The 25,287-nt window shown below is 58.0% G+C and overlaps 1 protein-coding gene across 2 annotated transcripts in view; it reads right to left on the bottom strand.

Annotated features, from left to right (window-relative positions):
• Sorl1 (sortilin related receptor 1) overlaps positions 1 to 25,287 on the bottom strand; it is a 98,965-nt gene that overhangs the window by 69,956 nt on the left and 3,722 nt on the right. For both annotated transcript variants that reach the window (XM_048344009.1, XM_048344011.1), the window contains exons 2-5: positions 14,090 to 14,206; positions 10,391 to 10,516; positions 4,298 to 4,459; positions 1,862 to 1,929 (exon numbers count right to left, since the gene is read on the bottom strand). In XM_048344009.1, the coding sequence (XP_048199966.1) occupies positions 1,862 to 1,929; positions 4,298 to 4,459; positions 10,391 to 10,516; positions 14,090 to 14,206 (473 nt within the window). The remainder of the gene's footprint in view (positions 1 to 1,861; positions 1,930 to 4,297; positions 4,460 to 10,390; positions 10,517 to 14,089; positions 14,207 to 25,287) is intronic.

Genomic DNA, 25,287 nt, shown 5'->3' with positions numbered 1-25,287 from the left:
TTCCTAAGGCTGAAATGAACAGATCTGAAGCTACTCCTCTCTCTCTCTCTCTCTCACACACACACACAAAATTTTGTGTGAGATAACTGATACAATAATTTGCTTCACCATATTTAGTTATGTTTTGTTAACTGACAGTTGTAGAAAACTATTATTTTACTAGGTATATCCCATAGCATGTTATATAGCTTAAATACACATAATAAACGTTAAACAAATATGCTTTTCTAGGTAGGCCTCATTTAGAAAGAGCTACTTGAGCAGTGACTTGCTGAGATAAAGGATAAAGGACCAAAAGCAGAAAGTATGCCCTGGTGATAAACCTCCTATGTGGAGAAAACAGCAAGTGCAAAGGCCCAGAGTCCTGTGGTCAGCATGCACCAGACAGTTTACCCGAGAGTAACCACGATGCACAAAAAAGCGAAAGGAGAGCAATGATGCGATCGGACCTGCGTGTCACGGGGCCCATCCGTCCCTGCACGCAGAATTAGCTGCAGAAGGACAAGCGTGAAAGCAGGGAGACGAGGCGGGCTGGGAGTAAAGAGGGAGCTAGCGGGGCAGGAGATTCACAGCGATGCTGAAGGTGGAGCCAGCAGGATTTCCTCCCAGACGGAGTCCGGAATCCCGACGAATCCACCCCCGGTGTGATCCAGGCGATGATGACGCGAGGGAGGGGGCGGAGGGGGCGGGGGCGGGGCGGGGACACTGGGTCTGTGGTTGGAGGCGATGAGCGGCTAAATAAATCCGCTCACCCCACGATCCCTCCTGGAAATCTGCGCTCCACATGCACTGCCCATGTGCAAACACTTGTGGTCAAGAGGACACACCGTACTGCTGTCAGCGCACTTGGTCCGCCGAGATCACGGCTTGCCACGCCTGTGCTTACACTGCGGGCGTCGGTCCCGCGCCCGCCCGTCCTCAAGCCCCCGCAGTGACCTTCCATTACACCTCTGAACTCCATCCAAATTCCTTGATAGGCTCTTTGGTGATGTGGGTTTCGCTATTATTTGTTTATTTGGGGGGGGGGGGGGAGAGAAGTCCTTACTATGTAGCCCAGGCTGGCCTAGAACTCGTTATCTAACTCAGACGTGCCTCTACCTCCCAGGTCTCCTGCCTCGTTCTCTTGAGAGCTAGGCTGTACGAGAGCGCACGGCCACACCCAGCTCCCGCGGCAGATTCTGATACCCATCTCTCCTCCCAACCTCCATCCAATCCACTGTCCACACAAGAGGCAGTGCCCTCCACTCGAGGCCACTTCGGCCATCCCGTCCTCTGTGAGGAACCCCTGTCCCCCACGGACCCACGCACGCCGGGTCCTACCTGTCAAGTGTGTCCCTGATCACAGGCAGCGCCCCCTGCCGGAAGCGACTCGGCCCCCTGGCTTCCGGTCAGAAGGAAGAGCCCCTGACCCCTCCATGCTCCGTGCCTGCCCCTTCCCAGACGCGCGTCAGGGACATGCGGCGTCTCCTCTGAGCTGCTAGACTGTCTTCTCTTTAACAGCTACATCCATTAAACTATTCAACTTCTTACACCCTAAAGGATCGAGGAGGTTTATCGTTTGACATTTAACAAGACCAAAAAAACTTGCATCATGAATGAACAAATATCTAAATTTTATAGAGGGGAAAACCGCCACTCCTTGCGCAATGCTGGAGGAAGGGGTCTTGAGGAATTGTGTTAGGTGTGAGGGTCACGAGGAGACTGACTCCTGGGGCTCCCTGGCGGGTTGGAAAGCACAAGGCTCTACTCGGCTCTCACGGACCTTCCGTGCTCGGTGGGCCTCCCGTCTCAGAGGAGGGCCACAGACCTGCCCTGGAAACGAGGTGTCTCAGAGACGGGTTTACAAGGAAACACAACTTACCAGGCGAAGGACTTCACGTGCTCCTGAATCATAACCCAGGTCTGACCGAAGTCGTCCGACTTCCACAGCTGCAAAGACCAGAACAGCAAGAAAGAAGCAGCCATGAGGAGAGAGGCAGGTCCAGCCTGCGGGGCACCACAGTCCAGCGCCGCCCCCGAGGACAGAGCCAGCCCGGATGGGCAGAGAGGGCGGGACAGAGCCGCCCCCTGGCGCCCACGTCACCCAGGCACCCAGCGGCGAGGAGGGACGCCTTCCACTGAAAGGTCACCGGAAGCTACCCCACAGGGCAGGGCGCTTGGTGACGGGAAACCCATCATGCTGGAAACCCGCAACGAGGGCCACGGTGCGTGCAGCACAGCGGGAGGCCGCTGAGCAGAAGGTACACGGCGTGGCTCTTCCACGCACGGCCTTTAAAAGGGGGGAAATTCTGAGGCCCTGTGGAGTACACGCGAGCCTTGAAGACACCGTGCTGAGTGAAAGAACTCCGTCACAGGAAGTCAGGTCGGTGTGATCTCGCTTCGGTGAGGACCTAGAGGAGTCGAAATCACGGAGACGGGTGCCAGGGCGGAGGAGGAAGGGGACTCGAGTTGGTGTTCAGTGGGGACAGAGCGGCGAGAGGAGAAGAGCTCTGAAAATGGAACAGGCTGGGACTGCACACCGGTGTGAATGTACCTAGTCAAGCGTACACTTAGAAATGGCTCCGGGAAGCCGGGGGCAATGGCACACGCCTGTAATCCCCGCGACCGGGGAGGCTGAGAGAAGGAGGATCGTGGCTCAATGTCTGCCTCCGCAAAACGTTATGGAGACCTCGGTGTCATCCAATCGGAATGGACGACGGTGACATACACCTGTCAACCCAGCTCTGCAGTAAGCATACATAGGTAAGCCCCAGTCCAAGGGAGCTCACACATAAACCTATTCAAGGAGACGGCTAGAAGCGTGGCCCAGGGGGTAGCGGTCTGGAAGGCACAAGGCCCTCAATTCAAACTTCAGCACTGCAAAAAGATGAATTAAAATATGTGTGTGTGTGTGTTTACATACGTATATGCACTGGAAATGGATGTGTGGCTCAAGTGGGAGAGTATAATAATCCTTGAGCAAAAAAGCCAAACAAGAACGCAAGGCTTTCCCTGAGTGCACGTCCCAGCAACACCCCCTCACGAAAACAAAAACCAAAAGGCACGTAGTAAACAGTATGTTACGTATCGTTGCCACAGCCAAAAGAAGACGAAGAAAACCATGAGCGAAGGCAGAGACCTTGCGTGTGGCACAGGAGAAGGCCCTGGGTTCAACTGGCAGCACTTCCGGAACAGGCCTTGGTCATCGGGCCGAACGCAGAGGACTCAGCGAGGGGCAGAGCACCAGGGGAGGTGGAGGGAGCCCTGAGCTTGGCCTCGAGTCGCTCACCTGCTGACCTCAGCCGGAGGCCCGCAGCTGCCGGGGACACCCGAGGCTCCCCTGGCACAAGGCAGTATACGTGAAGAAGCCTGAGACCAAAAATAACAGGCACCCACCTCCTCTGGTAAACCAACCCGGCCCGGGCAAGCTTAGGTTCCTCCCTAAGGCAAGCAAACATAAACAGATCTGTGTTCTGCTTAAACAACTGGCAAAGCAGAAGAACCGTTCCAAAGCTCTTCTGAGCAAAAAAACAAAACACAACAACAACACTGGGAAGGCACCATAAGCCCAATCCTACAGGATTTACAGGTTTTACAAGTTTATGCCCCACCCATTTCCTTGTTTCAACCTGGAGGTACAAATCCTACCCAGGCTCCTTCCTCACCTGCTAGCTTTCCCTCCATCCTGGAGACAGGAGTGTGCACACACACACTTATGTCATACCCACATGCACGCTGACACACACAAAGGGGGAATAATGGCACTTATCCCATAAGTACCTTATAAGTACTTACACATATTTCTACAGGGAACTTATTCTACAAGCTAATGGTAGACAACACAGTACATCTGAGGTGGAGCCGTGGACATCGCTGGGTAGCAGAGCCCTTGCCACTAGGAAATGTGAGACCCTGGGTCCAATTCCAAACAAAAACAATAACGGTGGAGGGATGGAGACATTGGACAGGAACGTGACAAGAAGTCCCCAGAGAGCTCACGCTCCAGCAATCGCACGCGGCTCCCCCTGATTAAATCCTACGGCCTCCACGGACCACCAAGGCAACAGCCCAGAAAGGCCCAGGGTTGGACTCACGGGGCCGTCCCCGTGCTGGGTGTCACGTGCTGGCCGGGGCCCAGGCAGAGGGTGCCAAGGAGGATATACTTTTCCTTAGCTGCGGTAAGTGAAATAGTAGCTACAAAGGCCTGCCCCGCCGAGGAGGAGGGAGGGGCAGGAGGCAAGGTCACTCAGAGGACACAGGACCCAGCCAGGCGGAGGAGAAACGTAGGCAGCACTGCGCCCCCCACCGACGCACGTACCTGCTTGTTGGGGTGCGACCGGTCGAAGCCCAGCACCAGGTTGGAGGCCGTGCTATGGAGGAGGAGGTCAGCCGCCCGGAATGGGATGGAAAAGCCATGGAGGGTGTTGCAGAAGTCAAATGTGATCCACAGGTACTGGGCGTAAGCATCCGCGAAGATGTACTACAAACACACCAACGAAACAGAACGGCAGGTCAGCTCAGAGCAGCACCCAGCCGGGACCGCCCGGCTCTCCCCCCACCCCACGCGCGACCGCACTGACAGCCCTCCGTCGGGGGACGCCAGCGCTGCCCCGGCCGCCCTTGTCCATGGAAACGCGCTGCACGCGCCCCACCAGGCTCAAGGAAGGGAGCTCCGCGGGGCCGGACGGTCGGGGAGCACCCGAGCGCGCCCCGTGACCTGGGGTGACCCTGGACGCGCCTCTGTGAGCTTTCCTTCAACGGACCTGGCCATCCCTGTTCTGTACGGGCTGCTCGGTCACCCTGAGGGTGGTGTCGGCACCCAGGACGAGCGAGGACGGCCTGCCCTTCAGAGCGGCCGGACCCAGCTGACGTCGCCATCTGTCCCCGCGTCTCATGAGCCCCTCGGGGGCCGGCATGCTGCCCCCCACCCCCACGGACGGCACAGCCGCCTCACACAAGCCGCCGCTTCTCACCATGGGGCCAGACGACCCGGCAGCCCGGGCAGAGCAGGAAGTAGCCATGCTTGGCTCCGGCACAGGCAGTGCCTTTGAACAAATCAGGCTGGACAACACTGCCAGGGCCTCCAGATTTCTCAGGGGGCAGCAGGCCCAGCCAGGGCTGTGCACAGGGGTGCCACAATGAAAACCGGGGATCCCTCCCTCAGTGTCCTGAAAACGAACGGAGGAGACAGGCCTGGCCACAGCTGCCCGTGATTCACAGGTAGACAACCAAGCAGCACCACCTTGCAGAGCCCAACAAGACCCTACCCAGCCCCGGCTGTGAGAAACGGCACCTTGTAAGAGGCCTGGCTTGCGTGAGGAAAGGTTAGCCCCGAGTCCGGGGCAGTTTGACTTTGGGTACCAAGGAGGGAAAATAACTGTCACTTGAGTTTGACAGAAGAAGCCTCAGGGCTGCAGGGCAGGGTTGGAAACGAGGCTGGGAGCGTCGGCGATGCCAGCCTGGAGAGAACACAATAAGGCCAGGGGCCAGCTCTGCTTCTGAGTGGCCCAGGGGACCAGGCCTCCCAACCAGAAACGAGTGCGAGGGGCAGTCAGCTCCCCCCACAAGCCGGCCGAGGCGTCCTAGAAGTGAGCCACGCTGACAGAATCGGCGCAAGGACGCTCTGCAGTCAGCACCTGACCCAGATCGTCCTCCGCTGGGAGCCTCTCCCGCACCGCGCCCGGAGCCCACGGACGCCCTGACCTTGTTTCCAGACCGCGCCCGCGCTCCCCCAAATCCAAACCGTGAACCTCGCAGGCCGTGAGCTCTGCGGGCTTCCTTCTCTCGGGTTTCCTTCCCGGCATCTAACGTAAATCTCCACACTCTATACGAGACTAATTAAATCTAACGGAAAGTTTTTTAAAGAACGGTGAATGTTTGGAAAGCAAAAATGACTCCAAGCAAATGCAATGCAATAAAAACAATTAGGATGCCAGGATGATTATCATAATTTTCATCATGGAAGTATTCTCTAGAAATAGCACTATCCTTCAGCGCCTAAGCCATCCTGGTTCCTGGGGAAGAGAGCAATCTCAACTGGGGAAGACTCCTCCACCCAGAAATTCATTTCATGGCTCGCAGCAAGATCACATTTGCGAATCTAAAACAACATCACAGAACTTGTGAACTGCTTATGGATTATAGCTAAAAATGTTACGAACGCATCTTCACTTGCCAGACGCCAAGCTAAGGGCTCCTTGCCTTCTCACTCACTCTATTCTTATGCACAGCGACGAAGACCCTGCAGAGACTCCAGGCCTGGACAGTATGATCGCTCACGCCTTTCGATAGTAGCACAGAGGCTCATCGCGGCCAGCTAGCAGAGCGGACGCAAGGCCAAACAGCACGTAGAAGCCAGTCGACTGGCGCAGAGCCTGTCCCTTAACAGATCATCAATCCTTCCCTCTTCCGGTTGGAACCCAGCATTTCCGGAGTTCAAGTCATAGGCCTTTCCCGGCCCTGTTTAACTCGCTCTCTCTTCCCTTGCCTTCTGCCACTCAACGGCCTACCTCAGCTCTCTTCTGTCTGCGCTTTCCATCTCCCGGCCCTGCCCCACGCAGACCCCTGGCTCTCCTTTGCAGGCTCCTCCGTCCCCATCCCCTCTGTGCCCTGGGCTCACGCGGCTAAACCTTCCCCGCGGCTCCCGGCCCTGCCCGGAAGCGCAGGCTCCGAGCACCTGCTGTGTTTGGATTCGGTGGGTCGCGCACTGGGAGCTTGATCCTGGGTGTGGCGATTTTACGGGGTGCTGGGACCTTGAAGAGGTGGAGCCTCATCTCGTGCAAGGTAAACTGATCACTGGACGTGAAGGGATCCGTTAGTTCTCTCCCCGGACCCCCTGGCTTTCTGGACCTGCCAGGAATCTCTCCCTCTATCACATCCCCCGTCACTGGCGCCAGACGCCGCCAGAGCTCAGCTGGAGGGGACCATGCTACCTTGGCCTTTCAGCTTCCAAGAACGTCGGGTAAATCCACCTGCTTTTTTCTTTATGAAGTCCCTAGCCCCCGGGATCGCCTTTGACCAAAGCCCGGGGTGCGGGATACTCGGGGGCCGTTTGTGCTGAGGGACTGGGCAACTGCATAGCTGGAACACGGTTCCCGTTCTCGACGGCGATCTTTCTCACCCCGTCACGCGCACCACCAGGCACCACGCCCACTCCCCCGGCAGAGGCCGCACTGCCTTGCCTTCCGTGAGGATGCCGCAGCACCCCACGGTCCTCAAGGCGGCCCCCTCCACCCACCCACGGCTCGGGGCTGGCGGGAGCTGAGGGCGAACTCTCTGCCACGCGCCCATCCTGCTTCGGCACCCCGTGGCGATGTCCCCCTCCGAGCCAAGTGCACCGCATCCCAGCTCACCCGAGGTGGGGCACGGGGAGCCCCCCTCCGCCAGGCCGTGCACCCCCCACGCGCCCGGCAGGAAAGCAGAGCAGCCCTCCCTGCTGCGAGGCCTCTTCGGGGCCCGAGGGTGAGGTTCCCCGTCACCCAACCCCCCGGTCTCCAGCAGCACGGCCCCGCCCTCCGCTCCCTGGTCTGCGCCCGCCTCCCCGGCCCCGGCTGCCGTCACTCAGGGGTTCAGAGGGGCCTGCCTCGGCCTGGGGGGAGGCCGGACGGCTCCCCGCCGCCGCGGAGCCCGAGATCTGGACGCCCCAGGACGCGTCCGTGGCCCTCGCGAGGGAGCCACGGACTCGGTGAGCCACGGCCCAGTGAACCCCGCGACCTCGAGGGGATCGCCAGGGTCCCAGGGTGGCCGGCTGGCTCGGGGCACAGCGCAGGGCACCGAGGGGAAGGGCGTGGGGCCAGAGACTAAGGGGACAGGAGAACCTGACATTACACGGGTCAGGGCGGGCGGTGGCCTCCTCCTACCCCCTCCCCCCACGCTCCCCCAGACCCGCCGGCTGCCCCCTCCTGTCATCCACGCCTCCCAGAGCCCCCCCCCCCCCCCGCTGACGACCCACGGGGCCTCCATGAGCAGGGGACCTGCCTGCGCCCGCCACCCTGCCGCCACCGGTGCCAGCGAGGCACCCGGATCCAGGTGGGTGTTCCCCGGAAGCGGTTCGAGGTGGGGGGCGGGTAACTCGCCTCTTAGGGAACAAAGGTTAAAGTGATCAGCTCAGTGACGTCATCCCTTCCGCCCTGAGCTGTGGGGGGGGCGGGGAAGATGACAGCCTTTCTCAGGAGAACTAGAACTCAAGATGGCGGCCTGCCCCTCTGCCCTCCTCAGGGGCCTCTTCTCTGCTCTCTGGACTCCGCAGCCTCACACCTCGCCCTCGGGGGCGCACCGTGCACCCCTCTGCGAGGCCACTGGCACGTGGGGTGCCCCAGCGTCACTGGGAACCATCTGAACCTCTTCCCCCACCGCCCCCCACCCCCCAGGTCTCCTGGGTCTGTTGCCCGGGGACTACAGGGCCGCTCTGTACCTTCTGCAGGCCAAGTGCCCCCCCAAGCACCCCCAAGCTGCTCTTCCTGCTTCCCCCAAGCCCGGGGCCAACTCTTCATCCTCGTGGTGTTCGCAGACCCCACTGCCACCCACACCCCGCAGGAAGGAAGATGCCCGGCCTGCCTGCGTCTGAGCCCCAGGAGAGGGAGGGGCTTCCGGGAGGCACGAGCCCAGCAGGCCACAGGACCTCGCAAGGCCGCCCTTGAGGCCGAGACCTGGGATCGAAGGGCGCCAGCAGCCCTCAGGGCAGAGGTCCTGGACAACGGGCAGGACAGGGTGCGGCTTGCTTCCTGGAGGCATTCAGGCCCACTCGGGGAGCCAACCGCCACACTCACACGGAATGCTTCCCCCACGGGGGCCCAGGACCAGGTGGAGAGCACCCCACCACCTCTGTGAGCACCTACAGGTAGAGCGCACCCCACCACCTCTGTGAGCACCTACAGGTAGAGAGCACCCCACCACCTCTGTGAGCACCCAGGACCAGGTGGAGAGCACCCCACCACCTCTGTGAGCACCCAGGACCAGGTGGAGAGCACCCCACCACCTCTGTGAGCACCTACAGGTAGAGCGCACCCCACCACCTCTGTGAGCACCCAGGACCAGGCCTACCCACCACAGGGCAGTGGGCACAAGGCACCACACCCAGCCAAGGGCCTACACAGCAAGTCCGTTCTCTCCAACGCCTGCTCCTTGCTTGTCAGCCCCCCCCCCCAAGGAAAAAGGCTGTCACCCTTTATTCAGATAAGAGAGGGAAGGGTGTGGCTAACACAGACTTCACTAGGCAATGCTGACCCGAACTCCTCTGTCCCAATAAGACAGTTCTGGTGATTTCCAAATCTTCTTCTCTCTAACCCACTGGGGCCTGGAAACTTCTGAATGCCTCTGCCTCCTCTTAAAGTCCCAGAGGGTAGGCCTCTGCTCTGGAGTCCCAGAACCTTCCATGTCCTCCTCCGGTGAAAAGGTTCAAACCCAGCCAGGCTGGGGGCCTCTCAGACCTAGCTCCTTCCAGCCACAGTCTGCTGGGATCGATCAGGACCTGACCATAGCCGTTCTAACCACTGTGAACGGGTCTCCTGCCAAGAGACCACAGGCAGCTGAGAAGCCAACAAGGGGCCCTGGAAGAAGGACCTGGTGGCCCCAGATCCCGCAGCCCTGTCTAGATAAGCAGAGAGCTTTCACTGCTATGCGGATAATCCACAAAGGGCCGGTCCCTAGGAGAAGCCAGGAGTCCTGAAAATAAGGAATCAAACTCATAAAGAAGAGCTCCCAGGCGGGCAGGAAAGTCTTGCAAGCTGTGGGTTCCTGTTCTCCTTCTCCACCTTCTTGGTGGTTGGGGCAGGGCGGGGGGTGGGCGGGGGGCGGGCGCAGGGTCAAAGCTTCCTTCTAATCTGGGGCAGAGGGGGCACTGCTAAAGAATCAGAGGCCCCAGGCATGCTAAGAAGACAAAACAGAGGCTGCTGGCTTGGGTGGCTTTTGTATACACATGTAAGGGGGGTGGGGGGGTGTTTACAGACACTCACGTCACACACACACATCACACACACACACACACACACACACACACACACACACAGGAAATCAAGAGTTCAGCAGGCACCGTGCTGGGAGCCAAGGATGATTATACTGTGATGTGGATCACAAGGCAAGGCACCTGGGAAAGAAACAGTTCTGCCACCGGTGAGTCACTGAGTCACTGAGTCACCGGCTGGCAGATTTCCCGTGGCGGAACCTGCCGTTGTTTGTCCAGAAATCCTGCCCGGCCAGTATGGGGTCAGCCTGATGACGCCTGGATCCACCCCGAGAACCGCAGCCCCATCACCAGCCCCCAGGTTTGCAGAGACACGGCGCGGCTGGCTCCCGCTAGGGAGCCCCCCCACCCCCACCCCCTTCAGCACAACCAGCGATCGCCTCCGACGGGGTACCCGCCCTCCGCGGGCCGTGCCCGCCGGTCACCGCCCCAGCCCGGCCCCCGCCTTACCCTCTTGTTGTCCGCAGGGCTGTGGTAGAACTGGGCGATGACAGCCGCCGTGTCGTTTCCCACACCGAAGCTGAGTTTCTCTGAAATCTTGTGGAATGACTTTCCGTAGTCGTAAGACACGTACACCTGCGCCACACAGAACGGGAGGGATGAGGAGTGAGCTGGCGAGGACCAGGGAAACCCGGCGCTCCGCCTCTGTTCTCATAGTATCCTGCCACGGATCCTGAACATGGTACCCCTGGGTCCCTGAGTACGTGAATGACCGGAACTGGCGGGTGACTGGCAAAGAGGCAACAGAGCACCTGCCCCAAAACTCAGGGTTGAGCGGGGGGGGAAACAGGGGAGGCAGAGAACCTAGGAGAGCTATAGCCACCTCTGCCCGGAATTCACCAGCCTCTCCTGAGATTACGCCCCGTGTCTGGAGCGGGAGGGAGAAGCCATGCGGCGGCACTGTCCAGTGGTTAACAAACGACATCCAGAGATGCAGGGAGGATGTGCTCCCTTCTGAAAGGAGAATGTGTTGTAGCCTCCACATAACCGTCTCCGAAAGGTAATCGCAGGGTTGCGTCTCAGAGCACTCCAGAGCAGACGCAAGGAAAGAAGGCTCTGAGCTCCCGAGAGACGAAAAGGAAAGAGCTGGGGTGGTTAAAGGTGCAGGCATCTGCCCGTCAGCAGGCGGGAGGCGTGGCTCGGGGGTCCCAAGCTCGCCTGGAAGGGGTGAGACCCGAGGTCAGGTCCCAGAATCCCTCTCTTGCACTAGTGTTTTCTTCTGCAGCCTGGGCGACCACAGTAGCAGCAGGACCCATGCCTAGGCCAACAGATATCACTTCTCCATGGCACCCCCATCTCTGGCCAGAACCGTCACGCTATGACGAGACATTAAGAATGACCGTCACTCACTGCGGGCCTCCTCCGCGCAGAGACAATGCCAAGCTGTGCGCATCAAGGAGCCCGACCAATTCGAACAACCCCACAGGACCAATGCCATTTTGCAAATCATTTCACAGAAGCTCACGGGGACTTCTGCCACAGCAACAACACTGAAACGGCAGCCAGGTCGGTCCCTGAACCCGGCTGCCACCCTCGGAGCCAGACACCGTCACAGCCATTATCACACGGGCTGAGGAGGGCGGAACGGAAGTCGCCAGCTACTCTGGACCCTAGACTTCAGGACCTGCGAGGTGGGAAGCATAAAGAACAGAACCAAGGGGTTCATCAGACAAAGCTGGGAGGACCCTGGGACCAGGATGGCAAGTTACTGCTGAAGTGGTTTATGGGAAAGAGCGCTGAGGGAAGTGTTGGGGGAAAATGGCGGGTGACTCCTTAGAAGAATGAGAACACCCAGAATAATCCCATAGAGCCTTGGCCATGGGTGCATGTGTGATCCAACTGCAAGCAGGCGTTGAGAGTCAACCAACAGCCAGGAGTCTGCCAGACACCACACACATAAAATAGAGAGACTCATAAAAGTCACCCGGTCATTAGAGGAGATGGGCGGCGCAAACATGCAAATATTTGCTAGCACTGCCCCGTGCAAACAGGGAAGACAGAGGGTACCCGGGTCAGCCACACTGACTGAATGCAAGTCACGGTGAGAGGAAGCAGGGCAGAGCCGCGCCCCTTCCCTGGGTCTTGGGGTCTCCTTCTGTCCAACAGAGAAGACAGGGCTCCCAGGTCAGCGACCTCACTCAGGGCTGGGGTGCCGCAATCCACTCGTCACCCCCCTGGACGGCACAGCAAAGGGGCCTGCCGGTGCCGAGTGACCTCCAGGGAGCCGCCAGCGTGCTGGGTCTCCGTCCTGGAGCCCCACGCGTGCGCAGTTCCCTTTCAGGCTCCACCTCCAGGTGAACTGGGGCAGGCGCCCTGTGCCCGGGCCCTGCTCCTACCCTCTGCTTCTGCCCCGACACCGCTTCCTACTCAATCAGCCTGCTAGGACCTCAGTGCCACACGGTCCCCTGAGGAACAAAGCCTAACAGGAGAGGAGGAAGAGCCAAACGGCCCCAAGGTGCCAGCTAGCCAGATCACTTTCCTACCTCCAAGGATGAGCCTCCGAAGTAAACAGTTTGATTAAAATTCTTTTCCATGTAGTTCAAAGCTACGTAGGAATGACAGCGGGAGGAGGACGAAGAGGGATTCAAATGTACAGCAGACATCTCCACATCCACCCGTGCCAAGTCCTTTATAAAGCACTGCTTCTCAATTTAAAAAATGTGCCTGCATTGGGACTTGAACTCAGAGCCTTTCACTCTAACTTGGCTTTCTCAGTCACGAGTGGCACTCTACCGCTTGAGCCACCACATCCCCACTTCTAGCCTTTTACTGCTAAATTCCTTGGCCTGAGGTCCGAACGCGAATAAATGGCAACTCCAGGATTCCAACTGAGGCATTCTGGTTTCAGGGCCCGCCAGGCGTGGCCAGACACCAGACACTCACAGGCTACGTAGTTCTGCACTTAGTCTTCGACCGCTGTATGCCCTGTATGGCCATGGGCACATACTGAATATTCATGAGGCTGCCCAGGTTCCACCAATCACCTAGGTCTTCATCTGCATAAGTTCTTCCCCATCAGACCTCCGCTGGGGGGGGGCGGTCTTAGGAACCACGCTTCCAGGCCTCTTTAAAGCACACGGGGTACGCTTCTGTTTCAGAACCACCAACCTCCACCGCTGAGTCACAGTTTATTTTTACATTAACTTTTCACATCAGAACATCTCGGTTTCAGCTGCCAATTCTTTAATGGAGTTTGTATACAGATGGAGGAAACTTCTGCCGTTCCTATTTATTAACTCCAGGCATTTAATCTTATCTCCTATTTCATTCTAGAAGAGTTCATCATTTCAAATGTTCAATGGGATTCACTCCCGGTGAGATGCACTCAAATGTTCAGAGAAAGGACTGGATCGGCTAGGCCAGCAACGGGAAAGGCCTGTCTCCCGGTTCTCTGGGAACTGCAGGGGTTCTAGGATGTGAGCTGCAGGTACTGAGGCCCCAAGTAGAGGTTCAGGTGACATGTCTCCCACGGGGAGCCCCCAACTGGGCTTCATCCCTCCCCCCAACCCCCAACATCCCCAGTGACACCTAGGAATCCCTTCCTGCTACTAAGCCCCTGTCTGTCCAAACTACCAACCAGTGCTGGAGTTCTTCTACCTCACTTGCAGAATCTATCTTTCTGAAGCCAGGTGCTGGTGGCTCACGTCTCCAATCCTAGCTACTCAGCAGGCTGAGATCTGAGAATCGCAGTTTGAAGCCTGCCTGGGCAGAAAAGTCCCTGAGACTCTTATTTCCAACTCACCAGCAAAAATCCAGAAGTGGAGCTGCGGTTCAAGTGGTAGAGCACCAGCCTTGAACGAAAAAGGGGCAGCACCCATTCCCTGAGTTCAAGCCCAGTACTGGCACAAAAACAAAATAAAATAAAATGATGAGCGAATCCATGGGAACAGCCCACCCAATCCTGACGGGTTGGAAGACACCAACACACAAATCACCCGGTGAGATTCCGGGGTTCGGGGTCAAGCCCACACTTCCGCCTCTGCTTTGAGCACCGGCTGCTTGCTTGGTGTGCCCATTGTTTCCCGCATCCCCTTCCCTGTGCTGGGGTTAATTCTGTCCATTCTCCCGCTGACGGTCCCGGAGGGGAAGAGAGGGCAGCTGACAGCCCCGGGGGGGGGGGCGGGTACCCGGAGCAGCACAAGGACTTACATCACTGCTCTTGGGCCTTGCCACGGCCAGGCTGTCCCGGGCCAATGCCACGATCACGTTGCTTTTCTCTCCGGCCCAGTGCACCACCATCTGATTGTGGGAGTCATTCAGGCTGACCTAGAAGACACCAAGAGAGAATCAGGACCCATGCTGAATGGCAGCCGCACACACAGAATGCCGAGAGCCCAAGCCAGGGGGCCCCGGGGCCGCGGGCGCCCAACTGGGTACAGGGCAGCGGTTCCACGCGAGAAATACGTCCTAATGCTCTACAGAGCAACGGAGGGTGGGCACCAATTGTCTACTTCAGAAGAGAAAAGACCACAGAAGAGACAAAAAGACAGAATAGTTCCAACAGAAAAAGTGATACACATTAGAGGTTATGCCAATTACCCGGCTATGCCCGGGTTCTGAAATATCACACTACGCCACGGGAATATGGTCAATTCCGTGTTCATTAAAATTAAAAACACACACGGGGCTCTGAACTTCGGCGCAGAGCGGTGTTTTCTCTGGCCAAGAGGCACGATGATTCAATTTCAGCTCCTGGGGAAAAGAGAGGCTGGGGGTGGTTTCCTCAGCAGTTTTTTTTTTTTTTTTCAGATTTATTACTTAGGTGTCCCAAGTAAGGAAATACCTTCAGATCTCGGCAGAAATGACCTTTGAATTACTGCTGACAACAGTTCCCAGGCACTGGATTTTCTACGCCGGGAAAATAAAAATAGATTAAGAGGACTGGGTGACCACTTGTTCACCATGAACAACCACAGCCGTGGTGCTGAGCAGTGTGAGCGGCCGTTCTCCCCACCGGCTTCCGGTCGTGTTTCCCGAGGTCAACACAGACCCTCAGCCCGGCGGCGAGCACGGAGGTTCCAGGCCACGGGCCGCGGGGAGATCTGCCAGGCCTCGTTCCTCTCCTCCCGCTCCGAGGGTCATCACCGCAGGCCCGAAGGGGGGTGCGCGGCCCCCTCTGAGCACCAACGCTTCCAACTTCTCAGTTCGAGTTTTTATTGGGAGTTTAGCGTCCACCCCCGGGCTTTCCGCGCCCGTCCGTGAACGCCGAGGAAGGAAATCGCCTCGGCCTGGGGAGCGATCCTTCACAGAACATGGGCGGCTCCGGCTGATCTCCTTCGCCCTTGGAGAGGGAGCACGCACCCTGTGTGGTCCCCCAGCCACCCCGCTGTCCCGGACAGTCGCGGGACCCCACAACCCAGCGGCTCCCCTGCGGGTCCCAGCTCGTCCACGCGCCCACCCAGCCCCCGTGACAATGGCAATGATGAGAGGCCAAGTCAGGGGCTCCTCTCCCCCCAGCGCTGCAGCAGGAAGCCCTCCCCTCCCTCCACACAGCTCTGTTTCTTCCCTCCCTCTTCCCGCCCTCCCTCCACCCACCTACCCCCGAGAACTCTCAGATGGGAGCAAACACCTGGGCCACAAACTTGGCAGCCGGCTGGACCACGGAGCCGATCTGTAACCACTCTGCCTTGGGTTTCAAGCACCGGTATCTAATTTGATCCAGGATCCCAACCGACCTCGGAAACATTTCAAATGAGATCGCTCTGGGGGGTGAGGGGTGGGGGGGGGGGGACGGAGAGTCCTTCGATTGTTATCTTTTAGGGAAAACATGTCACTCCAAAACCACTTCAAATCACCAACAGATTAAGTCACGAGAGTCAACGTCAAGGAAGCACAAATCCTTTCTCTGACCTTCCTCACCCCTTCTCTCCTTCCAGCCCAGGCTTCTGGAAGAATCTGGAAGGATGTGCAGATAGACGCCCGCTTGTACAGGCACCCTGTGGATCCGAGCTCAAGCCTGAGCCTTTCAGAGCCAGCCCCTCCCCCCCCCCCCCCGCCCCAGGGGAACCAGTGAGGAAGTGACAGAACTCTCTAGATGGCAGCCCAGGAAAGCGCGGGGCACGGGCAGGGTCACTGGAGCTCCCTGCGCAGTCCTCACGGAGCTGGGAAAGCGCTCCCGGGAGACAGCCGCCACCACGCAGTGACCCTTTCTACGGCCTACCAAGCTCTCAGGGATGGAGGAGGGAAGAAGTCTCAAAGCAACTGTCTTTCCAGGCAGAGGGCGAGGGGTTCAGGAGACCCCCCCCACTCCCCCACTCCCCCCTACCCCCCACCAAGCGAGCCTAAGGATGAGGAATCCCTCTTGAACACAAAGGACAGCATCAGAATGCCCTGGGCTGATCCTAGGAGGAAGGCCTGCGGGGGAGGGGGGGAGGAGGGGGGGAGGGGGGAAGCTTTCTCTGCCCAGCACTCATAACTCAGGCCCGTAATCCTAATCACTCAGGAGGCAGAGCTCTGAGAACCGCAGTTCAAAGACAGCCTGGGCAAGAAGGTCCCTGTGATTCTCACCTCCAATTACCCACCAAAAAGCTGGAGGTGGAGCTGCGGCTCCGGTGGCGGAGCTCTAGCCTTGAGCAACGAGGCTCAGGGACAGCGCCCAGGCCCCGAGTTCAAGCCCCAGGACCAGCATTAAAAATAATAATAAAAGCTCTTTCTATTAGATGTCCCTTCTGTCCCTAAGGGCAGCCTGGAAAGGGGCAGCCGGGGATGAAGGGACAAGGATCCCCCCCCCCCCCCCCCGGGCAAGCAGTGGCTTGTCCTGAGGTCTCGGAGCACCTGCCGTGAAGGTGACTCCCAGGTGAATCACAGCTAACCCGGCCAGGTGCCCATCTCTGCCAAAGCACAGACTTGGGTCAGTCCCCAGAACCAGTGCCCTGGAGGGCAGGGGCTGCCAGGGGGAGGGCCAGCCAGAACATACGCAGCCCACGCCACGCCCCAAGACACCAGGCAGGCTTCTCCCAGCAGCCCGCCAAGGAACGTCCAGAAAGCAGCCCCGGCCATCACCAACCCTCAGGTCCCCAATCTCCTAGGATTTCAGCTTCGACTCTGCCTTCCGCTGGCTCTTCCTGCAGATGGAGCTTGGTGAACTTTTCTTCCTAGAGCGTCTTTGAGCCGAGATCTCGGCCTGCTGAGTAGCTAGAATAGCAGGCACCAACTACCTGGTGCCCTGCATACTGAAGAGTCGTGGGGGGGTGCGGAGCTTGTTGGGGTTCAAACTCAAGGTCTTGGGCATGCCCGGCAGGCACTCTCCCGTGGGAGCCGCCCTCCCGGCCGGATCCCTCTCCTTCAGCAGTGGTTTCCCTCTGCCCTCAGGAACCTCCCCCACCCTCCGGGCCGGGCGAGAGCGCGGTGGCCCAGAAGACGCTGGCACTGCCCGGAGGGAGCGCTGGGGCACAGAACCCTGACGCGCCGTTCATTATAACCAGAACCCTGGGGCGCAAACAACCTTCCCTCTCCTTCCCGGCTCACGGGGCAGCACCGGAGCCGAATAAATGAGAGGTGATTAATCGGAGCCGTGATGGCGGCGGGGAGGGGCGGCGGGCAGCCCCCGGAACACAAACCGTCCCTGCAAGGACAAGCGGCGTCTGGGAGGCGCACCGGGCTCCGCCGGCTCACAGGAGGGCACCCAGGGGAGCCCACAAGTCACCCGGTCCAGGACCAGAAGGACCTGTAGGCTGCACCCCAGACCTCTTGGTTCGGGAGCCCTCCGCAGGGAGCTGAGAAAGGACCTGCGTTTCTCCGGTGCAGCATCAGGAAGAGGCTGATTCAACCCCTTCCCTGCCTTCGCGCAGAACCTGGGGCCGATGGAGTGGTCAGGGACTCACTCTTTCGGGAGGGCTGGGAAGCGATCTTTCCGGGGACTTGGGGTGGTCATGAGGACTCCATCATACTCACCGATGCTGTAATGTGCACAGAGTTCAAAACAGTGTGTAAGTGGGGGGAAATAAAGCAAACCTAAAAGGTCACACGTTTCAGGATTCCATTTCTACAAATGCTCCGGGAAGGAAATCCAGTTGCAGGGATCGGTGGGGGAAGAGGAGAGGAGGGAGAAGGACATGGGGTTTTCTTTCGCGGTGATGGAAATGTTCTGGAAGTCGACAGAGCCGGTGACTGCATGGTGTGAGAGCGAATGAAACGCCAGGGCTCTGCTCTTCGACACAGTTCAGCGGCAGGACGTGTGTCCCTAAAGTGCCCAGTGCGGGTCCACACAGGCCCAGCGCGGGTCCAGAACCTCGGGGCTCCCACTCCCAGGACGCACTGCTCATTTCTCATCTCCAGCCCCAGCGCTACCAAAACAAGGCAGCCCGGGCGAGCCAGCGAGGAGGCAGGCTGGGGACTGGGGCTCCGGCCAAAGCAATCCTTCAGGACGCTGTCAGCAGTGTCCCCACCAACCTCCGAGCCCCCGGCAACAGCCACGGGTTCAGGCTCCGCCCCTAACAACCGTCACCTCCCATACCTCGGCCTGGCTCCTGGTCTTTATCCAACATCACACACACACGCACACACACACACGAGGCTGTCCTGACACACAACCACCACCACCCCCCCCCCCGCCGACATGCCCTGGTGACCCAAAGAGGTCGTGTGATTTGCCTGACTGATTCGGAGTAGGAGGAGGGAGAGGCTGCTGCTCCCCGAGCCTCCGGTTGAAACCCGTTGTTATAAATAGAAAGGAGGAAGTACAGGGTTCCTGTGTGCAGGTGGCGGTGACTCATGCGTTCACGCATGCATCAAGTATGCACGCAGGTCCTGGAGGTGCCAGAACTTGTGGAGGCTCTTTAATCACGTCTTCCCGGTGAGAGGGCTCAGGGCACTCCTGAGGGAAGGGAGGCCTGCTGGTCTGGCCAAGAGAACTTTCCAGTAAAGCCACCAACCAGTCTGCATGGCCGCTGGGGTGCCTATGCACAAAGGGGAAGGCGGCCGGGCTGGGTCACCGATGGCTTCTCCATCACTTCTCCTGCCTTCGTATCGCTCACACCCAAAGCTCGGGAGGGCCCTGCCGCCCACTGTCCTCACTCCTCCTACTCAGCTTCTTTCCAGAACACTCTGTGAGGCAGGCGCTGCAAACAAGACGGCCGGCTTCACCCGCGGCGAAACACAAAGAGGCATTTTGAAAACGCGACGATCCAGTACAAGATAAATACCCTGCCCTTTGACGCCGAGGACCGGGGTCGGCCCCCACCCCACCCCACCCTCGACCCGACGCCGGGGGTGTTCCCGAGGCCGATGTGCCGGGAAGGCCTCCGGGCCAGCCTCGGGAGACCACGCGTGCGTGCACGGACTATCTGTGCAAGCTCGCTGCCCTCCCGGCTCTCCACCGCGGGACAGACAAAGGCAGAGCGAAGGACCCTGAACTAGACCGAGCTACGCAGCCAGGCTGGCCTTGAACTCATCATCCTCCTGCTCCCGCCTCCCCCAGAGTCACTTCCTATGAGATCAGAGAAGCTTCCAGACCACCCTCTCTCCACGCTCTTCCCGCGTGGTGCTGCAGCTTTGCCATAAAAAGCTCTTCGCACTGTTCACCCAATAAATGTTTATTGAGCATTTACTATAAACCAGATGCTACCCTAGGTGTGGGGAGACCCGCAGACTTGCAGATCCCGCCTCGTGTCCAGCTTGCATTCACGGCGGAAACCAGCATGAAGCCACGCATGCCGGGACCCATCATTCTGTCCCAGCTGTCGACATGGGGGCCTGACTCCCTCCCGGTGGTGGGCAGCCATCCTGAGAGGTGGATCACCAGGAAGGGCTTGGAGAACAGAGCTAGGGAGTGCAGAGGTGAAAGAAAGAGCCAGGGACGGGAAGGACCCGGGAGTGTTGCCCTTGAACAGGGTGGGGTAACAGGGGTCCTCCAGGCATGGGGGGGGGGATCCCCACCCGGTAGCAGACTCACATACACAGGTCACGAATAAGGCAACCGTGCCACAGGGAAAGCACCTCAGAGGCCTGGTTCGGGTCTTGGACTCCAACCCTGGGATTTTCCTAGCTGTCTAACCTTGGGGCGGAGCGGGGTGTCCTTCACTCCTGAGCTGCGAAATGCTCACATGTGAAATGAGCTGAGGAGAAACTCGGGTCTGCAAGAGGGCTGACTGTAAGCAGCGGACAGATACACCATGAGCGCTTCCCACAAACCTCAGCATTTCCTCGTGCCCAGTACCAGTAGCTCACAGCCGTGATCCTCACTACTCAGGAGGCGGACGTGCGAGGATCACGGGTCAAAGCCCGCCCGGGCAGGAACATCTGGAGACGCTTCTCTTCAAATGAACCGCAAAAAAAAGAAAGAATCCAGAAGCGGAGCGGCGGCTCAGGCGGTAAAGCACCAGCTTGGGTAAGAAGCTCAGGGGCGGCTCCCACCCCTCCACCCTTCGCCGCCTGCTAACACTGCTTTGACCATTGTCACCTCTCCCCGAGGCTCACAGACGCCTGAAGGCTTCTCCTCAGACCCTCAAGGCCCGGCTCCTGCGGCAACCCCCAGCCCCAGCCCCCCGCCCCCCCCCCCACCGCCCAGCCGCACATCCTGCGAACACTTGCGGCAGCAAGAACTTTTTATTATTTCAGGGAACAAAATACACATCAATGAGGTAAACCCTTACGCCGGGTCTCAGGTTACCCAGTTAATGGGGCACAGATTGAAAACACTCAAATCCTTCCAAACTCCTCCGGGGTACCCGCGGCAATCATCCAGCTCCGGTCCCTCCCCACTCCCGTGCCACCCCGGGGTCCCTCGGCTGAGCGTCTTAACCCCAGCAGGTAGCCGTGGTCGTTTCCCAGACCCCAGAGCAGCCCGTGAGGGGCTCACAGCAGCCCCCGAGAGCCCCCCGTCCCTGAGCCCGCCTCTCCCCGGGTAGCTGTTCCCCGGCTCGGCCAGATGAGCCCGGCTTTTCCCTGACGCCCTGGACACGGAGCTTCGTAAAAGCCAGATTTCTCATCCAGACTCCATCTCAGTTCGCAGCCCACCCAAGTGGGATGGAAGTCACCCCAGAACCCCCGACACTGTAACAGACCGAGGACCCCTCGCTGGCTCTCACCCACTCCCTCTACCTGAGAATTCCCGGCCAGCCTCCCCAGGCCCGTCACGCTGCAGTTAGTGAGACAAAGGAGTCTGCGCAGTAGGCGAGACTCCTTCCTAAACAGCTGGAGCCGGACCAGTTTACCTTCTCCTCCTCCTCCTCCTTTTTTTTTTTTGTACAAAAAGGGAAGGGAGGGGTAACCCCCGGAACCTCAGCCCCTCCGCGGCACCAAACCCAGTTGATGTATGTACATCTTTTTATTGCCCTTGTCTGCCACTCCGATTGGGGATATAATCACATCAGCCTGCCTTTCTGAGAATTCGTAGCTGTGTTTTTAATCTAATTCTGGGGACTGGAGATAAATCACAGTGAAGGGTCCTGATTTTCCAAGCCAAGAGCCTGCAGCGGCGGCGGCGGCGGTGGCGGCGGTGGCGGCGGTGGCGGCGGCAACGGCAGTGGCATGTTAAGTTAAAGGGCAGCGAGGCGGGGGGGGGGGGGATGATGAAGAGCACAGGCGAGGATGAAGAGCACACGCTTCCATCGTTTGTCTCTTCGTGCCAGCCTGAAGGGTTGAAAGGACGAAAGGCAGGCCGGCGACATGGAGGTGAGTCAACAAGAAGAGCACAGGAAGTGAAGGGCGGGGCGGGGAGATGGCCACGCCGTTAAGAGCACCGTTTACATCGCTCGAAGCCGCCCGGAGCACACGCGATCTGCTCAGCGCCTCGGCACGGCCTGGGTACCCGCGGTTGTTTGCACAAGCAAATCACAAGCAGAGCAGCGGAGGTCTGATGGTGACCCCTGTGAACTGGTCAGCCTTCGAGGCCTACGTGCCTAGGGAAGGGATTCAAATTTGCAGAGGCTTTTCCCCAAAGACCACCGTGCCCGCCTGCCCACCAGGGTCTCCTGAGGCACCCCTGCCTAGCAAGGAGCCCCCTGAGCCCCTGGCTGGGTCAGTCAGTGTCTCCTGTGCTGGCTGAACAGCAGCCAGGAGCCACGCGTGGCTCTTCAACTTCGCATCACAGGAGCCGCATTCGGTACGGCCGGCGGCCACGCGGGGCCGGTGGACATCTGAGCACACAGACGTGTGCACGTCGCTGGGGAAGTACTGGTCGTAAAGTGCTTCACTGAGGACCCATCAAGAGCCATCGAGAGGCCAGGGACGCAGCATCGTCCGGTCGTCACGTGGCACGGATGGAATTCATCGATGACAGAGCTGCAGGCTGCAGAGCCGTGTCGGCGCGTGTCCTTGGCACGCGTGACGTACTGGGCTCAACCCCCAGAACCACACGGCACATACACAGATGGGCGGGTAGATAAATAGTAGGTAGATAATAAGACGAATCGCAGACAGATAACAATATATATATGACGAATCACAGACAAATGGACAGATGATGATTTAACAACTACCTAACAGATAACAAAATTCCGCTATTGCTTTTTTGTTTGGTCCGAGACTTGGATTCGAACTCTTGATCTGATGCTTCTGTTCATTGGCGTTAGTAACATCCTACCACCGGAGCCATGCCTCCCACCCCTGGAATTATGTTTTGATTCACTGCTGTGGCTGTGATCATTATACAATCTGTTTTCAGGGTGTGCACAAAGCACCCCTGGTGTTTCAACTGAACATTAAGCATCTCCCAATGACACAGGATGACACCCGCGTCCCGATGGACGCGTCCAGCCCCCCGCCCCCCCCTCCCCCTGCCTCGCCCCTCCCCCACCCCCCCGCCTCCCTGCTCCTTTTCTGGGTTTTAGCATCATCAGCCACTTTGATGCTAGAAGGCCACCCAGGCCACTTCTTCGAAAGGCCCAAGGTCCACAGGTCGATAAACCAATAAATTAGGTCGAAATTAACTGTGGCTCATTTTAAACGGAGGGAAATTGATTTTCACATGTACGCGGCTGGACTGGAGATGCCACCCGCCGGCCAATCCCAGTGCACCCGGAGGCCCCATCCTTCCCCAAGAGGCGGGGCCTCTTCCCCAAGGAGACCAGAGACACGCTAACCCTCAGGGGTTAAACCCAAGCTCTCCCTCGCCTTCCTCACGGTTATGGCAATCGAAATGAACGAAGGGAGAGTCAGGGCCACACCCCAGCTCCAACACAGGGCCAGTCAGCTCTAGAGGATCCACCTCGGAATGACTGTCAGACATTCAGGCTTTCCCTGAACACGTCCACGCCAGCCAAATCCAAAGCTCCTTTTAATACTGGCCTAAGCAAGATCTAATGAAGGAAGGAAACTGATGCCTGAAGGGGGAAAGAAAAGGACTGAAATAAACAGATGACAAAAGCAAAAGGGACGTGTCAGATCGCATGCTCTCCAGCCGATGAGCATGCTTCCCCCACCCCCTCCCACCATGACAGTGGACAGAACTAGGCCGGCTGCACCCAGTCCTTACCTGGGTTAAACAATGGCTCTATCAAGATGGCGGTGGTCTCTGCGGAAGACAAGAGGGAAATCGGACCGGGAACTATTTTTCCAGCGCGGGATGTTCACGATCATTTAGGCCCTTCCTTGTGGTCCCGGGTCTCAGAACAATTAAGCACACCACTAGCTTCCTTTGACAATATTTTTGAAAAGAACACAAGGGAAGAGCCAGGCCCATGATGTCTCCACCGCAGTCCTCACGCTGCTGGGCTCTGGCTCTCTGGGAGCAGCCGGCCATCATCTCTCCAAGCTAGGAGAGCGCCCGATGGGGCCGCAGTCAGTCCTGGCCAGGCGGCGCCCCAGGGGACAGGAGAAAGGAGTTGTCTTTCACCCAGTCTGGAGAAAGGAGGTGCTGTCTTTTTGTATATGCTGATAGTTCAGGTAAATATCCTGACTAATTATAATGCCACAGATATATTTCATAGGTAAAGTTAATCTCATTATCCATGATATCAGAGGCTACAGGTAACAGAGGACCACTAATAACACGTGATAGGTAGAGGCAGAGGGTATTTCCGGAAGGATATAACGAAAACCTGGTGACTGGGCTGGGGATATGGCCTAGTGGCAAGAGTGCTTGCCTCGTATACATGAGGCCCTGGGTTCAATTCCCCAGCACCACATATACAGAAAATGGCCAGAAGTGGCGCTGTGGCTCAAGTGGCAGAGTGCTAGCCTTGAGCAAAAAGAAGCCAGGAACAGTGCTCAGGCCCTGAGTCCAAGCCCTAGGACTGGCCAAAAAAAAAAAAAAAGAAAACCTGGTGACAGTGGTTGACACAGAGAAGCAGCTCAGGATAAACAGGGCATGGGGGGAAGGAAACTGACATGTCACTGCGCCGTACCCACTGTGTGGCAACCCTGCACTTCCTCCCAAAAGCCGAGCAAACCAAATGAACCACGCTGCTCATCTCTTCCCTTTAATTCTCAAGGTCCCTCTTCTTACAGCCCCGACCTTCCATTCCTTCCACCTCTTGTTCCAGAAACATGCCAGCTAGCCAGACACTGGTGGCTTGGTGACTCCTGCCTGTAAGCCTAGCTACTGAGGAGGCTGGGATCTGAGGACCATGGTGGCGGGGGTGGGGGGGGCAGCCTAGGCAGGAAAGTCCAGGAGACTCTCATCTCCAATGACCCACTAAAGAGTCGGGAGTGGAGCTGTGTGCCTCAAGTGGTAAAAGACCAGCCATGAGCAAAACAGCTAGGCCTTGGGTTCAAGCCCCAGTACCAACACACACACACACACACACACACACACACACACACACACACACGACATGCAATCTACTGAGGACCCAAATGGTGGCCAGGGACAACACAGAACTCAATAGGAAGAAGTGCCAAGTACAAGCCGGAAGAGTTTCTTAAGGTCACATTCCCTAATGAGTCAACCAAGACAGCCAAGGAGTCTCCGTCCATGAAGTCACCTAACCGTAAACCAGCAAATACTGACTACTGACTTCCTGGCTGCCCTAGGAGCCGCTCGGGTCAAACCTCCAACCTGCAGAACCAACTAGCCAATTCTTCACCAAGCAAGTGTACTGTGCAGACAGCCACTCCGAAGAGCTCTAAAGCCAAGAAGCCCACAGGCTAACTCCAAAGGAGTTCCTTTGTCCAGGTGCTTGGGCTGTAAAAGACACTTCATTTTCCGTCTCAGAATCAGGACACTGAATACTCTCTGGCCTCTACAATACGAGAATTATGAAGAGAGAGATTGTTGAAAGCGAAATAAACCTGTAAATCCTGCTAGGGCTTTGCCCTTCATTCCAAGGGATTTTTTTCTCCCCAAAACAATACCATTAGCACACACACACACACACACACACACACACACACACACACACACACACTTTAAAAGGGAGGATTCCTTACAGTAGAATCCTAGCCCTTGATTCAAAATAACTCCCTGA

The sequence above is a fragment of the Perognathus longimembris genome, chromosome 3, assembly GCF_023159225.1.
Source record: "Perognathus longimembris pacificus isolate PPM17 chromosome 3, ASM2315922v1, whole genome shotgun sequence".
Classification (NCBI taxonomy): domain Eukaryota; kingdom Metazoa; phylum Chordata; class Mammalia; order Rodentia; family Heteromyidae; genus Perognathus; species Perognathus longimembris.
The sequence above is the reverse complement of the archived record's forward strand: the minus strand, read 5'-3'. Positions and strand labels throughout refer to the sequence as shown.